This window comes from Pleurodeles waltl, chromosome 8 (assembly GCF_031143425.1).
Source record: "Pleurodeles waltl isolate 20211129_DDA chromosome 8, aPleWal1.hap1.20221129, whole genome shotgun sequence".
Lineage (NCBI taxonomy): Eukaryota > Metazoa > Chordata > Amphibia > Caudata > Salamandridae > Pleurodeles > Pleurodeles waltl.
The window spans coordinates 526300312-526312950 of NC_090447.1; the positions used below are offsets into that span (position 1 = coordinate 526300312).

Genomic DNA, 12639 nt, shown 5'->3' on the forward strand with positions numbered 1-12639 from the left:
AACAGGATGCTTGTGAATCCACATTGTTCCACCAGACATCTTTCTCTGAGTTTATTGTGAGTGTAGTGGCTACCCCAAACTGGATTTTAGTGTTACATGTGGGCGGACACTAGGGTTGCCACTGGATACTCCCTCAACACACACCCTGTGTACAAGTTTAGTGTGGCTGAAGACTTTTGCTATCTTCAAAATGAGTTGGGTTTGTCCCGGGTACCTTTGCCCCATTGGTGAGGGTATGCCCAGGAGTAATTCCCATCAACTAACTTGTGCCAGGCATTAATGTGACATCTCCAGGCACTTCCCTCAGAATAATCCTGGACCTGAGGAAAAGCAGAAGAGAACTGGACCTGCTGTCAGTTACCTGAGAAGAACCCCAAAGGACTGAATATGCTTCCTCTTTTACCCAGGACAAACATGTAGACTCCAAGGGTCATAAGGCTGACCTCCTGATCAAGTTACATGGATACAACAAGCTACAAAAGGCCTTTCCTGCAATTCCTCAGCTGACCAGTGGCCAGTGGTCCTCCTGGCTTGGACCCATCTGTTGGTCTCTGCCTGACACCCTGTGAATGTCTAAGAGGTACTTGGGGTTAGAAGCGTACTCCAGTGGTAGATTGGGACATAAAGGACTAAGGGCCTGAATTAGAATTTGGTGGAAGAATTTACTCCTTTGCAAACATGACGGATATCCCATCTGCAGTGTTATGATCCCATTATACACTATGGGAATCGTAATACGGCGTACAGGATATCTGTCACATTCGTGACGGAGTAACTCCTCTGCCAAACTCTAAATCAGGCCCTAAGTCAGAAGGTAAAATCTTTGACCGGGAGAATTTTGGTTGGTGTGATGGACGCATGCTCTGCCATAGCCAGCCTCAAATTGCACATGGGCAGTCTACCTTGATCACTGACTATCACTGGCACGTTATGCTTCTTGGAGCTATTCCTACTTGAAAATGTAAGTATTCATTTCTTCAATTCCCCATATTGGATTTTTGTCATTTTGTTCACCTAATTGTACTCTATTTTTCTTATTCAGTTTGGGATTTTTATTGTTTTGTAGTTTTAATTTATTACTGTTTTAGACTGCACTCATACTTTACACATTGCTCTATGTTAAACCTGTTTGCCCTGTACCATAGCTCACAGGGGGTTTGAGCTCAGGTTATTTTAGTGACTTTGAGGGTTCACCCTGTGAAGAATTGTGAGTATTTCTTAAGGTGGGTAGTCACCCATCCTAAATAATAATTCATTTTTTATAGCCAGTGAGAATGAACATAAAAGGAAACAGTGCCAAAGCCTTTCAACTTGGCTTGCATGAAGTTGCAAAGAATTCTGACTCTCAACTTCTTTCATTGTTTTTAAATCTCAACAAGATATAGCCCTCACACATTTTGAAAACATGGAAAGGGGCAGCATTAGCAGCGAAGAATGCTCCATTGAGGGCCTCAAAGGGCAGAAAGTGAATAGCATCACTTGGCAGCCACCTCCTACTCTGAACGCCCACAACACCCTAAGGTAAAGAAACAGTTGGACTGCCACTCATTGCCATCCTCTCCTCTGCAAAGAAACAGACCTACCGTTGCTAATTTGCACCCTGTAGTGTTAATGAAATTCAAGCTGGAGTAGTGGAACATGTATTTATTGTAGAGAGATAAGAGATGATGAAGTAAATAGGTTGCCAGGTTCAATTGACACTGAGGGGGTTATTACAACTTTGGAGGAGGTGTTAATCCATCCCAAAAGTGACGGTAAAGTGACAGATATACCACCAGCTGTATTACAAGTCCATTATATCCTATGGAACTCGTAATACGGCTGGTGGTATTTCCGTCACATTTGGGACGGATTATCACCTCCTCCAAAGTTGTAATAACCCCCTGAGTGCGGAAACCTCAATACATAATACAAGTCAGATTTCAAATAGAGTATTTTCTTCTTCTTCACAATATCAAAGGATGATCATTAATGAAGATTGCAGAAAAGGCGATCATAGGAGTTTACAACAGTTGAGAATACAGTGCTAAGTAGGGAAATGAGAGAGGCACAAAATAGCAAGCAAAATATAACAAGAGGAGTACAGGTAATAGCCAAAGCATAGAGAAACATGCCTTCTTAAGGGTTTCTGTGCGTCTGTAAATACACCAACAAAAAGAGTCACACTCTCAAGTTTGGAGAAACTTTTCTTATTCTGCTACTGCACGGAGGAGTTGCAATGGTATGACTTTGACTCTTAGCTACATTGTTTCTGTGACAAGGAGCAGTAGTGATATGACTGTGACTCACACACTTTCCTCATCACCTGCTCTGACTTTGGCTATTCTAGATCTATTCCACCATCGATTGCTAAGTCTAGGTACAGAATTCCCTCTGACTTCCAGCCTTTGCATGGGGCAGGCATTATCTTACCAACAACTGATGCTTCATGCACTTCTGCTAAGGCACTTATTTTGGGTGCTGCTGAATGTCTTTTAAGCACAGAAGGCTCATAATCATTAGTTTGTTTAGCTTCACTCCACACTGTACTCCTCATATTCTCCTTATTCAAAGCTTTCACCATCTAAACAGACATAACTTAAAACCACACAACGACCTTGCATCTATTCAAATGGTGATTTGTCAGTTGCTCTGTTTAGACAGAGGTGTGGCTTCAGGGGGTGCTTGGGGGTATTACACCCTTCTAATAAATGTATTCTCTGGTTAATAGTTGGGAATAGGTGTTTTCAGCTGGGTATGGTGAGGTGTCTGTTAGATTTCACCTTGGATGTTTACATTCATGGACAGACCAAAACACTCACTCACACACACACCCTCTGTCTTTTGAAGTTCTTAAAAAAATATGATTATTTTGCAAAATATTTTGTTTTAAGTACAACTAACTATCCACACTGCTCTCCCTTCTCACTGCTCTAAGCCCCCCCCCATGTCCTTCTTCTCAGGTAATGTATGTTAGCAAGATATGCCAGTGTGATAGTTGTGAAATCTGAAGCTCTCACCCTCCCAATCTTACTGACCAAGCTACGCCCCTGTGTATAGAGTTCTTCATTACACCAATAACTATTTCCTAAATGCTCCCACACAATCAATATTACAGGCACTTTGAATATCCACTACCACTTTGTTGAAGCTTTCAGCCTTTCCGTTAGCAAGCGGATGGTATAGTGGAGGCCTTAGATGCTTTCATCTACACTTCTCTAAGTAATCTTTCATGGCAGAAGAGGTAGATCTGTCATTGGGAAATTCTTCAGGATTGCCTTCCCTGGTGAAGATATCCTGAAAAAAATCTTATGACATTCTCAGTGGTAAGTTTCATTACATACTTGACCTCCACTCACCTAACATGATCTTATACTGCATATACATAGGAAGAATATGAACAGAGCTAATAAAATCAACTCCAGTCCTTTGTCTGGCCCTCTCTCTGGCACAATACAGACATTGCTTCTGAAGTCACAGTGGCTAAATGCTTATCAGTCAGATTACATTGAACACATTCACTGACCAACCTCTTAACTTTCCATTTAAACAAGAAAAACAAAAAAAAATTAATTTCTTCCTTTTTGTTATGCTCATTCCAAGATGCTCAGAGTAAGCTGTTGCCGGAATCCTCCGTCTAAAACAGATGGTACGAATTAACTTAGTATTTCTGACCAACAAACCCTTCTCTATAGATAGTTTGGCAAATACGTTCCAGACTTAAGATTAGCATTTTCACCCTTGACCATTTTTGTAGACAAACCCTCACCACTTCTTTTGAAATTATATCTTCATCACACCACCTACTCACGTCGGTTCATAATACTGAATCAGCAATCTTGGCGATAATGCACTCTTTAATCTTGTATTCACTTATATCTACACTCCTACCTTCACTGATGAAAACCTGGACAAAAAGTATAATTTCACATTCTGAAATATGCATCACTTTGAAATTAAACTTGAATATCTTGGCGCAGTGGTTCCCACTGTGGTCTGGGGACCCCTGGGGTCCGCAAAGCCTCCTCAGGGGGTCTGCGACTGCTTAGAAAATTAAATATTATTGAGAGATTAGGTCCCCAGCTTTGAGTAATGACTCAGTGGGGGGTCCCCAGATTCCAATAATAATTCAGTGAGGGTCCCCAGGTTCCAGTAATGATAAAGTGGGGGTCCACAAAAGTCAAAAGGTTGGAAACCACTACCTTAGCAGATATCTTTGCTAATCTACCTTTAGATTGTTTTACCTTTTTCCCACTCAGTATATCATCCATGATTAGTCTTTAAAATGATTAATCTTCCTCAAATTATGTACACACCCCAGTCACGCACACACATTTCTTTTTCAATCACTGAGTATCTCTCTTCAAAATCTCTCATCATTTGTGAGGCAAAGCCAGTAGTGACTTCATTCACTTTCATGTTGGGAGAGGACGGCTGTTGGACCATAAGAACTAGCATCAACATTAACTTTAATCACACAACATTTTACACAAAGCTGCAGAGCTGGTGCATACATTGTGTCTTTCTTGGTAAGATTACATTTGATTTGACATTGCTCATACCAGACAAAGTCACTATTTTTTAGCAAATAGCATTCAATTAGGATCATAAAATCCTTCAAAAACATGGAAAGAAATTTACATAATCCTAAAACGTGCATAGCTGGGCATTAATTGCAGGGGGTGGGGGGCTTTGATAATACCATCAACCGTGCAAGGTTTTGCTTTGAACCTATCACATTATAAGACATGGCACAAGCACTCAATCTCTCTTATTTTAAAGATACATTTATCATTTCTTTAGGTTATACTTTTGTCTTGCAAAATAGGACACAGCGTTTTCCACATCAGCATCATGCTCACATTATGTTGTTGTGAATATCAGAATGTAATTTTGAAAATAGCTACATTTCCCTACCCCTTGAATAAAGTGGGCATTACTTCTGAAAATCAGAAGTCATGGAGGTCAAACCAAATCTCATATGGCTAAATTGAAACATTCAATTATTTTCTGTCTTCTTGCAAATTCTCAATGCATGTGGCAATTTCTTACACTTTGTCCATGCACAGGCTTTAACATGTCATTAAACAATCTGCAACCTGTTTGGAGTTACATTGTAACCTCAAATAATTGTCTGTATATTTGACACGAAACCCTTTACAGTATGAGCCAATGTATTCAGCACCACAATATATATATATATATATATATATATATATATATATATATATATATATATATAAATATCAGGCAACTAATTTGTTGGTGCACCGCATTCTAGTGAAAATGTGTGATGATGAACATCTAGATTTTTTTCCTTTCAAAATAAGACTCAAATTGCTTAACTGATCTTCATCCTGCGTGGGCATGTAGTCAGGCAAATGTTCAAGTTGGTTCCCCTCCTATAATATTAGTATAGTAGGTTTCTTTTTCTGTCAATTCGGTATCAGTGGAACGTTATAGTGCCTAAATCGGCATTAAAAGATCTAATCCAAAAACGCCACTCAGTTGGTGGTTCTCCGGGATTTTATAAACACGGTGAGGGAGGTGTGACAGATTGCATGTTGATGTAATAGGTAGAAGTACTTTACAAACGCCAAAGATCATTAATTAGAAAAAATGATGACATTGAAAATGGCATAAAGTGTGCAGGTCACTTAGGAAACACAGGAAACCTGCTGTGGTGCGTAGTTTACTGTAGGTACATTGTTGAGGCATACAGAAAGCTGACAGATTACAAAGAATCTGCTAAGGTATACATATTACTGTATTGTATTCACATAGGTTAACTTGATGAGCCTTTTGCAAACGTTTGCAAATTCACTATAGAGCAGTGATTCCCAATCTGTGGGTCCCCAAGCCGTTTTTGGGTGGGTTGCAAAAGTCCCAAAAATAAATAAAGAAGCCTTTACATTCCGTACTTACCTTGTCATTTTTACTGCGCTTCAAAGACAGACGTTAAATAACATGGAAAGTCTTCTGACAAATTCCTGCTTATGTTTTTATTTAACAAGGGGAGGGGTGTTTATTAATTTGTCTCACTTTGCAGTCAGAGAAAGAAAAGTAAAGTGCATTATGTAACAATCTTGTTGGGGTACATGAAGTGTGAGAAGAAAGGCTGTAGGGTGTAATTTTTTCATAAAACATGACAAAATATAAATACCTGTAAGTGAGCTGTACATATTCAGCAAATAAGAAAGCAAAAATGAATCACCGTTTTTTGTAACTTTGAAGTGTGATGGAAACAAAGATTGTAATAGGATCAGAAAATACCAAGACACTTTACTTAATGATGCACAAATAATAAATATCGACGAAACCCGATTTCCACACATTGTCATTTGTGTGCTATATAGTTTTATCAATAAAACTGTGTCTGTGCATATTAAGTGACCATTTCAAAGGAAAATGTGCTATCTACAAATGACAATGCACTACCACATGATGCTTTAGTTACATTAAAAGAAAAGCCTGCCTCATGTTCATTAAAGGTAGGTGTGTTGCAAAAGTTTGACATACTAAAAATTAGGCCGGGGTTCTAAAATATTACTGTAGTACAAGGACCAAAGCCTTCTACATTAATCAAGTGGTCTAAAGAGACCTCTGTTGAGTCCTATGGCAGCACTCAGATCTCCCTCGATTCAGAGTTTGTGAACAATAGGAATGTGTGATGGATGAGGAAAGGCAAGGGATGTTCCATTTGCTGATGTGCATAGTGGTAGCATAGCCTTGTCGGTATACGTTCATTTTCCAACAAGGATTGTGTTTCATGGTTGAAGCACCTGGTTCTTTTCGTTTAGAGGATCTGAACTGTGTGTTACCCCGAAGCCCCTGTTGTATCTCTGACCAAATATATGATGTTTCATCATATCTGGTGTCCTATAAAGTGATTATAGGCAATATATCTTACAGGCCAGGCAGTAATGCAGTATGAATAACGACGGGTGACAAGAGGGATAAGGAAGTAAAGGTTAGATTACCCACCAATGAGCATCTTTATGCCAAAGTGTACTCCTTTGTATCATAGTTTTTGAGTATTTACCAACTGCCTTGCAGATAATGGCATCTGCCTCTTTGAGGCTTCTTGCTTGCATATAAAACCATAAAGATTTATAAAGGAGGCCTCCTACTTTAGAAGCATGGACGACATTTAGAGGTCGCTAGGGGTCGCAGCTGCAATCCCGGCTTGCCCTTTGCGATCCCTAGATTCAGAGGTGGCAAAATCAGTGCCAGGAACACAGTGGTAGCACATCCTTATGGTCGTCGGTTGGGGCTCCTTTCTCTTTGTTTTCTTTCATTTTTTAATGCACTAACAGTAAATAATGTTTAATTATTCACAATTCGTATAATAAAAAATGGAGTACAATTAGCTGGAATATAGACCTCCCTGGCAGCTGAGGTAAGTAAAAAATGCTTTTAAATGTATGTTGTGTGCATGCTTGAGGGAGTGTGTGTTTATGTGAGAATGTGGGTAAATGTGTGTATGTGCAAGCATGTGAGTAAAATTGAAGGTCAAAGCGCGTGTGAAGTCACTTTCAGCTCTGGCATCTTCATGAATTGATGTTTGTGGTTAGAAGCAGGCAGAAAAGGGAGTAGTTTAAAAAAAGTTGTAAAAAATCTTCTAAATATGGAACTATGAACTTCTGGAGAGGAAGTGGATCCCCTCACTCTAAATAGTCGCTGTGATGAGGAAGAGCATGACTTGTTCTGAGTATTACAATAAAGTAAAACTACTTCTTAAAAATAAATTATTTCTTCATTTTGTCCTCTCCTTCGTTCCCTGCTTTAAGCGTGTCCCAAGTGGTCGTTGAATAATTACCTAAATGCAGTCTCTTTATTCTGGGGTAATGGATCATATGCAGGACTGGCTCCCAAAAAACTGTTGCTAACATGATCAGGTATTACGCATTCTGTACATCATGTTAGGATTATCTGACATTAACATGTGTAATATCTATTGCCATAATTGTTTTCCATAGGTAATCCTCCAGCTTTCAACTACACAAATATGTTAGTACTCTTAGCAGTTGGGACTCTGCTAATATCAGTGGTCACTGCTTTCATCTGTAACAGGTAAACCAAAATGCGATTTAAATATAATAAATTCTCATATATTGGTCATCTCCATATTCAGTTGCATCTTGTGTTTCTGCTTGTACTCATCTTATTGTTTCCATACACTTATTAACGCGGTTTAACAGTCCAACCTGTCTTCTTTTCTAATTTTAATTAGTCTGGTTCTACCTGTTCAATCCCAAACTGCATGTCTCTTGGGGGCAAATTTATGAAAGGTGGCGCATCATGTCATGATGCGCCCCTTTTCTTGCCCCCCCATTGCGCCCCCTAACGCCACCATGTGTGCACCATATTTATGATTCGGTGCACCATTGTGCACATTAGGGAAATCACTTCATAAATGTTAACGCTAGTTTGGTGCTTTGCAGAATTAGGCCCATAGTTATACATTTTTAGCGCCGCATTTGTGCCATTTTTTTACTCAAAATCGGTGCAAATTTAAAAAATAATTGTATTTTGTAAGTTTGCGCCGATTTTGCGTCACAAAATGATGCAAATGTGGCGCTAAAAAAGTATAAATATGGGCCTTAGTGCCAAAAATATTGACGCTAATCCTGCAAAGTGACAGGAGACCAATAAAAACAATGGGAGCCTCATTTTAATGCCTGCCCTAGGCAGGACTTAGAAACTATGCTAGAAGTGGCACAGTGGAATATCATAGATTCCACTGCGCCATTTTTCTGGGCCTCCTAATGCCAGAATGACCCCCTTGCATACATTATGCCTGGCACAGGCAGTATGTGGTGCATGGGTTTATAAAGTGGCGCAGTGTGTGCATTGCACCACTTTGTAAATATGGTGCACCATTTTTGGCAACCTAACACCACATTAGCGAAAGAAAAATTATGCTAATGTGGCGCAAGGTGGTGCTAAAGGCTTCTTAAATCTGCCTCTTTTTTTCCTTCCCTTTTTCATTAAGCATGACATCAAAGCGTCTTTTGTTTTTCCATACTCCTTGATTTGCCTCATGTTTTAATATTGTTGATTGATTTACTTTACTTCTTGATATTTAAACTTTTGAAAGCTTTGGGACTGCTGCGGTCTTGTTTTAATCTTATTTATTTATACCCTAATTATGAGTGTGGACGAATTTGTACCACCTGATAAATACTAATATTCCAGGAAGAGGAGCTCGTGTAGTAAATACCTTCGAATCCAAGCTTAGCCATGGAAGTGAAGCATATCACAATGATGTGTTCAAGTTCAAATAATCTTCATTCGAACAGTATTTCATAACCACAAAATGTGACATAAAACAATAAATACAAAAACACGTTAAAAAAAATATATTTTTGATCAAGTACATTCCACATGCATGTCAGATAGGGTTTTTCTAATCCACACAGCTCTATTTACAAAACTTAAAACAGCAGAACAGATGGGTAGAGTTTGCAAAGATTGTACATATAAGAGAGTAGGTCTGCAGTGTCTAGACTTTAAATCAATCATGATCCCCAAGTAACAGAATGTTACTGCATTTGAGCATCACAATATTTAGAGGTCCGGATTACCTCAATCTGACCATGTTTGGGTATTTTGTTATACATTTCCATATTTGGAGCCACAACTCACATACAAAGGTGGCAGAGAATATTGGGGTCATACAACGGTTCCCTAGGAGATTACCCGCACTTGTTCTAGAGTTTATAGGTTTGAAGAATTTGCTCATACTTTTGGCAGTGAAACATATTGACCCCACGTTTGACAACAGGCCCAGAAAATTACATTGTTTTTAACACGTGCTATTAACACTAATAGTAAAGCATAACAGTTATTTATTTAAACTTTATTGCATAATGAATAAAAAGCATTGCAACAAACAGAAAAGTGTTATCAACTAAAATGGAAAAACCAAGAATGTCCTACGGAGATTTATAATTCTCATTGATTTAAGCTCTAATACCAAGATAAGTTATTGGTTCCCCGCTTAATGAAAGTGTATTTATCACAAAGGCAATTGCGGGACCTCTCCCCTCCAACTCCATGCTGTCCTTAAAGTTCTGCATTTAGGCTGATCTGGTAAACAATGCTAAAAATGTTACTTAGTTGTAAGCTGAGTAGCTCCATCAGCTTTCACAGTTATTTCGCTCATGCTTGAAAAGGTGTTCCGCTTTTAATATGAATTTTGCCACACATGCCATGTGTTGAGGTGTCAGCCCTTTGAGACAAATTAGGATAGCTTGTCGGCAAGATCTAATGCCACTGGAGATAAAAATGCTTTTGAGGTACAATTTACACCAGGGTAACAGTGCAGGGCATTTGCACAGAAGATGTAAGAAGTCTTCCTGGTGGTATGCACATAGCCTACAATTCCCATCATTTGAGAATTTCAGCCATTTTGGAACTGCATCCAATGAGGAGAGTAGACCAAATCTTGCGTGCAGCACCTTTATTTTTTAGAGATTTTTAAAAAATATTTCTACCAGGCATGGCTGTGCTGTTGGAGTCTTGTATGTGTTAATTGTCATCCATGAACGGGAACATAGCATAAACCTGTCTTTATCCTTGCTCCACGATAGCCGCTTGATTTTCTTATTTATTAGTTGCTTAAATGATTTATGTGGTAAGGTCTTTTGCCACAGCTCTTCTACCTGTAGTTGCTTAATTACAGGGGCGATTTTGTCTGATCATGAATTTGAGGCCTCTGAGCAGTTCAGGCCTGTTTCCTCCCAGATCAGTGCTTTTAGTGTGTTCAGATAAGCCTGTCTTAGGAGAGAGGCATATTTGAGTATAGCCTCATTCTGTACTAAGGCTTGGTCTTGTAGCCAGAATTCCAATCTGATTTGTGCTGGTGCAGAACTGTATGGCAGGCAGAAAAGGCAGAAAAAACTTTACTCTGGGCAATATTCATGAAATCGTTAAACTTGCCAGTATAAGTTTCCAGACCATATACCAGGGAGGGCAAAATCTTTGCCTAAATCACCATGAGGAGTGGGCTCCAGGTTGGGCTTAGCAAATTCGTGGACAGATTTTGAAGAGATGCAAGTTGAGATGCCACTCTGGCTTCCGAGGTGTTTAGGTGCAAGCAGTGACACCATCACTCCTGCAACCAGACACCCAAGTATTTGTAGCTACTACTTTTGCCCACAAGTTAGTTTCCACAGAGCCACTGCTTTTTCTTAATTACACATTTGCCAAAGATGACTACCTTGGTTTTCTCCTGGTTTATCAGCAGCATGTTTGTCCTGCAATATTGATCGAGGGTGTTTAGTAGTTTTTGGAGCCCCGTGCCTGAATGATTCAAAAAGATGATGTTGTCTGCATATGATAGTGATTTGAGGAGTTGGTGGCCCAGTTTGGGGGCATGGGAACTGGAAGTGTTCAATTGTGTGCACATATCTGACAGATATAAGTTGAATAGCATTGTGACTAGTATGCAGCCTTGCTTAATACCTCTTTCTATCTGGATTTTAGAAGACACTTTTCCATTGCTGCCAAATTGTACCCTAGCCCAGTTGTAAGAATATAAAAACTGTATTCCTCTTAGCAGTTTTGGTGGAATATTGAGATCTACTAACTTTTTCCACAGTCTGTGCCGTTCCACAGAATCAAAAGCTTTAGATAGGTCCATAAAGCAGGTGTACAAGGCCATTTTCTTTTTTGTGTATTTTTCATCCAACATTGCCAGTGCTATCAGGTTGCCAGAGGTGCTCGATGAGGGGCGGAAGCCTGTTTGTATCAGAGGAATTAGATTCAGTTTGGTTGCCCAGTCTTTCAATTCCTCTAACCTGCAGTCTGCGAATATTTTTGCATCTGTGTCGAGCATAGCGATCAAACGATAGCTGTCTTGGTTCCCGTAGGGGCCCTTCTTGTAGATTGGATAGAAAATTGCCCCTTTCCAGGAATCAGGGATTTTGTTTTCCGCGACGCATGTACTGAACATATTGCTGAGCTGGCCAGACCCCTGCGGGAAGGCCATTTGGACTGGGGTCCAGTTAGTTCTGCAGTGTCTGAGTTTTCCTTTGATCTTTTGTACTTTGAAGGATAAGGGATTTGGCTCGTTGTTTGAGCTTGTATTGACTTCTGCCACTTCCTGTCAGCTGTTTAATTTGGAGATATACTCAATCCACTTTACCTCTGGCACGGTGTTGCTTAGGGTCCCTGCAGTCCCACACTCCAGTTGACTGACAATGGACCACAGGGGACAGCTATTCTTTTGTTTGCATGCCTCGAAGATTTTGATCCATTCTTGGTCTTGGTGTGCCTGCTGTGCTTCCTAGACTGTCTTCTTGTATTTCTTTCTTAGTTCATGAAAGGCACTAAGTTGGCTGGTGTCCTTGTGTTGTTTCTTTAGGACACTTGTTGCATTGTTGAGCTGTTGCCTTTGTTCCTTTAGGGGTTGTGTGAACCATTGATTTTTGTTCCGTGGTGAACCCACACTGGACCGTTGGAGGGGAGCTAGCTGGTTCCTTAGTGACATTAACATTGCGTCCCACCTGATGATTGTGTCCACCTGGGCCCCTTGATTGGGTAATAAGCTGGTTTTCCATGCCTCATATTTCCCCATACACATGTTTAAAAATCTTATACAATATGGATGGCTTCCTGGATACTGGATCCCTTTATTATGTACCTGTGCCATGT

General features: G+C 39.8%; 1 protein-coding gene across 7 annotated transcripts in view; it reads left to right on the forward strand.

The window, feature by feature from the left end:
• LOC138250106 (granulocyte-macrophage colony-stimulating factor receptor subunit alpha-like) overlaps positions 1-12639 on the forward strand; it is a 467284-nt gene that overhangs the window by 397969 nt on the left and 56676 nt on the right. For 5 of the 7 annotated variants that reach the window (XM_069204545.1, XM_069204542.1, XM_069204543.1 and 2 more), the window contains one exon: positions 7959-8052. The exons of the other annotated variants lie outside the window; for them this stretch is intronic. In XM_069204545.1, coding sequence (XP_069060646.1) covers positions 7959-8052 — 94 coding nt within the window. The remainder of the gene's footprint in view (positions 1-7958; positions 8053-12639) is intronic. 7 annotated transcript variants of the gene reach the window in all.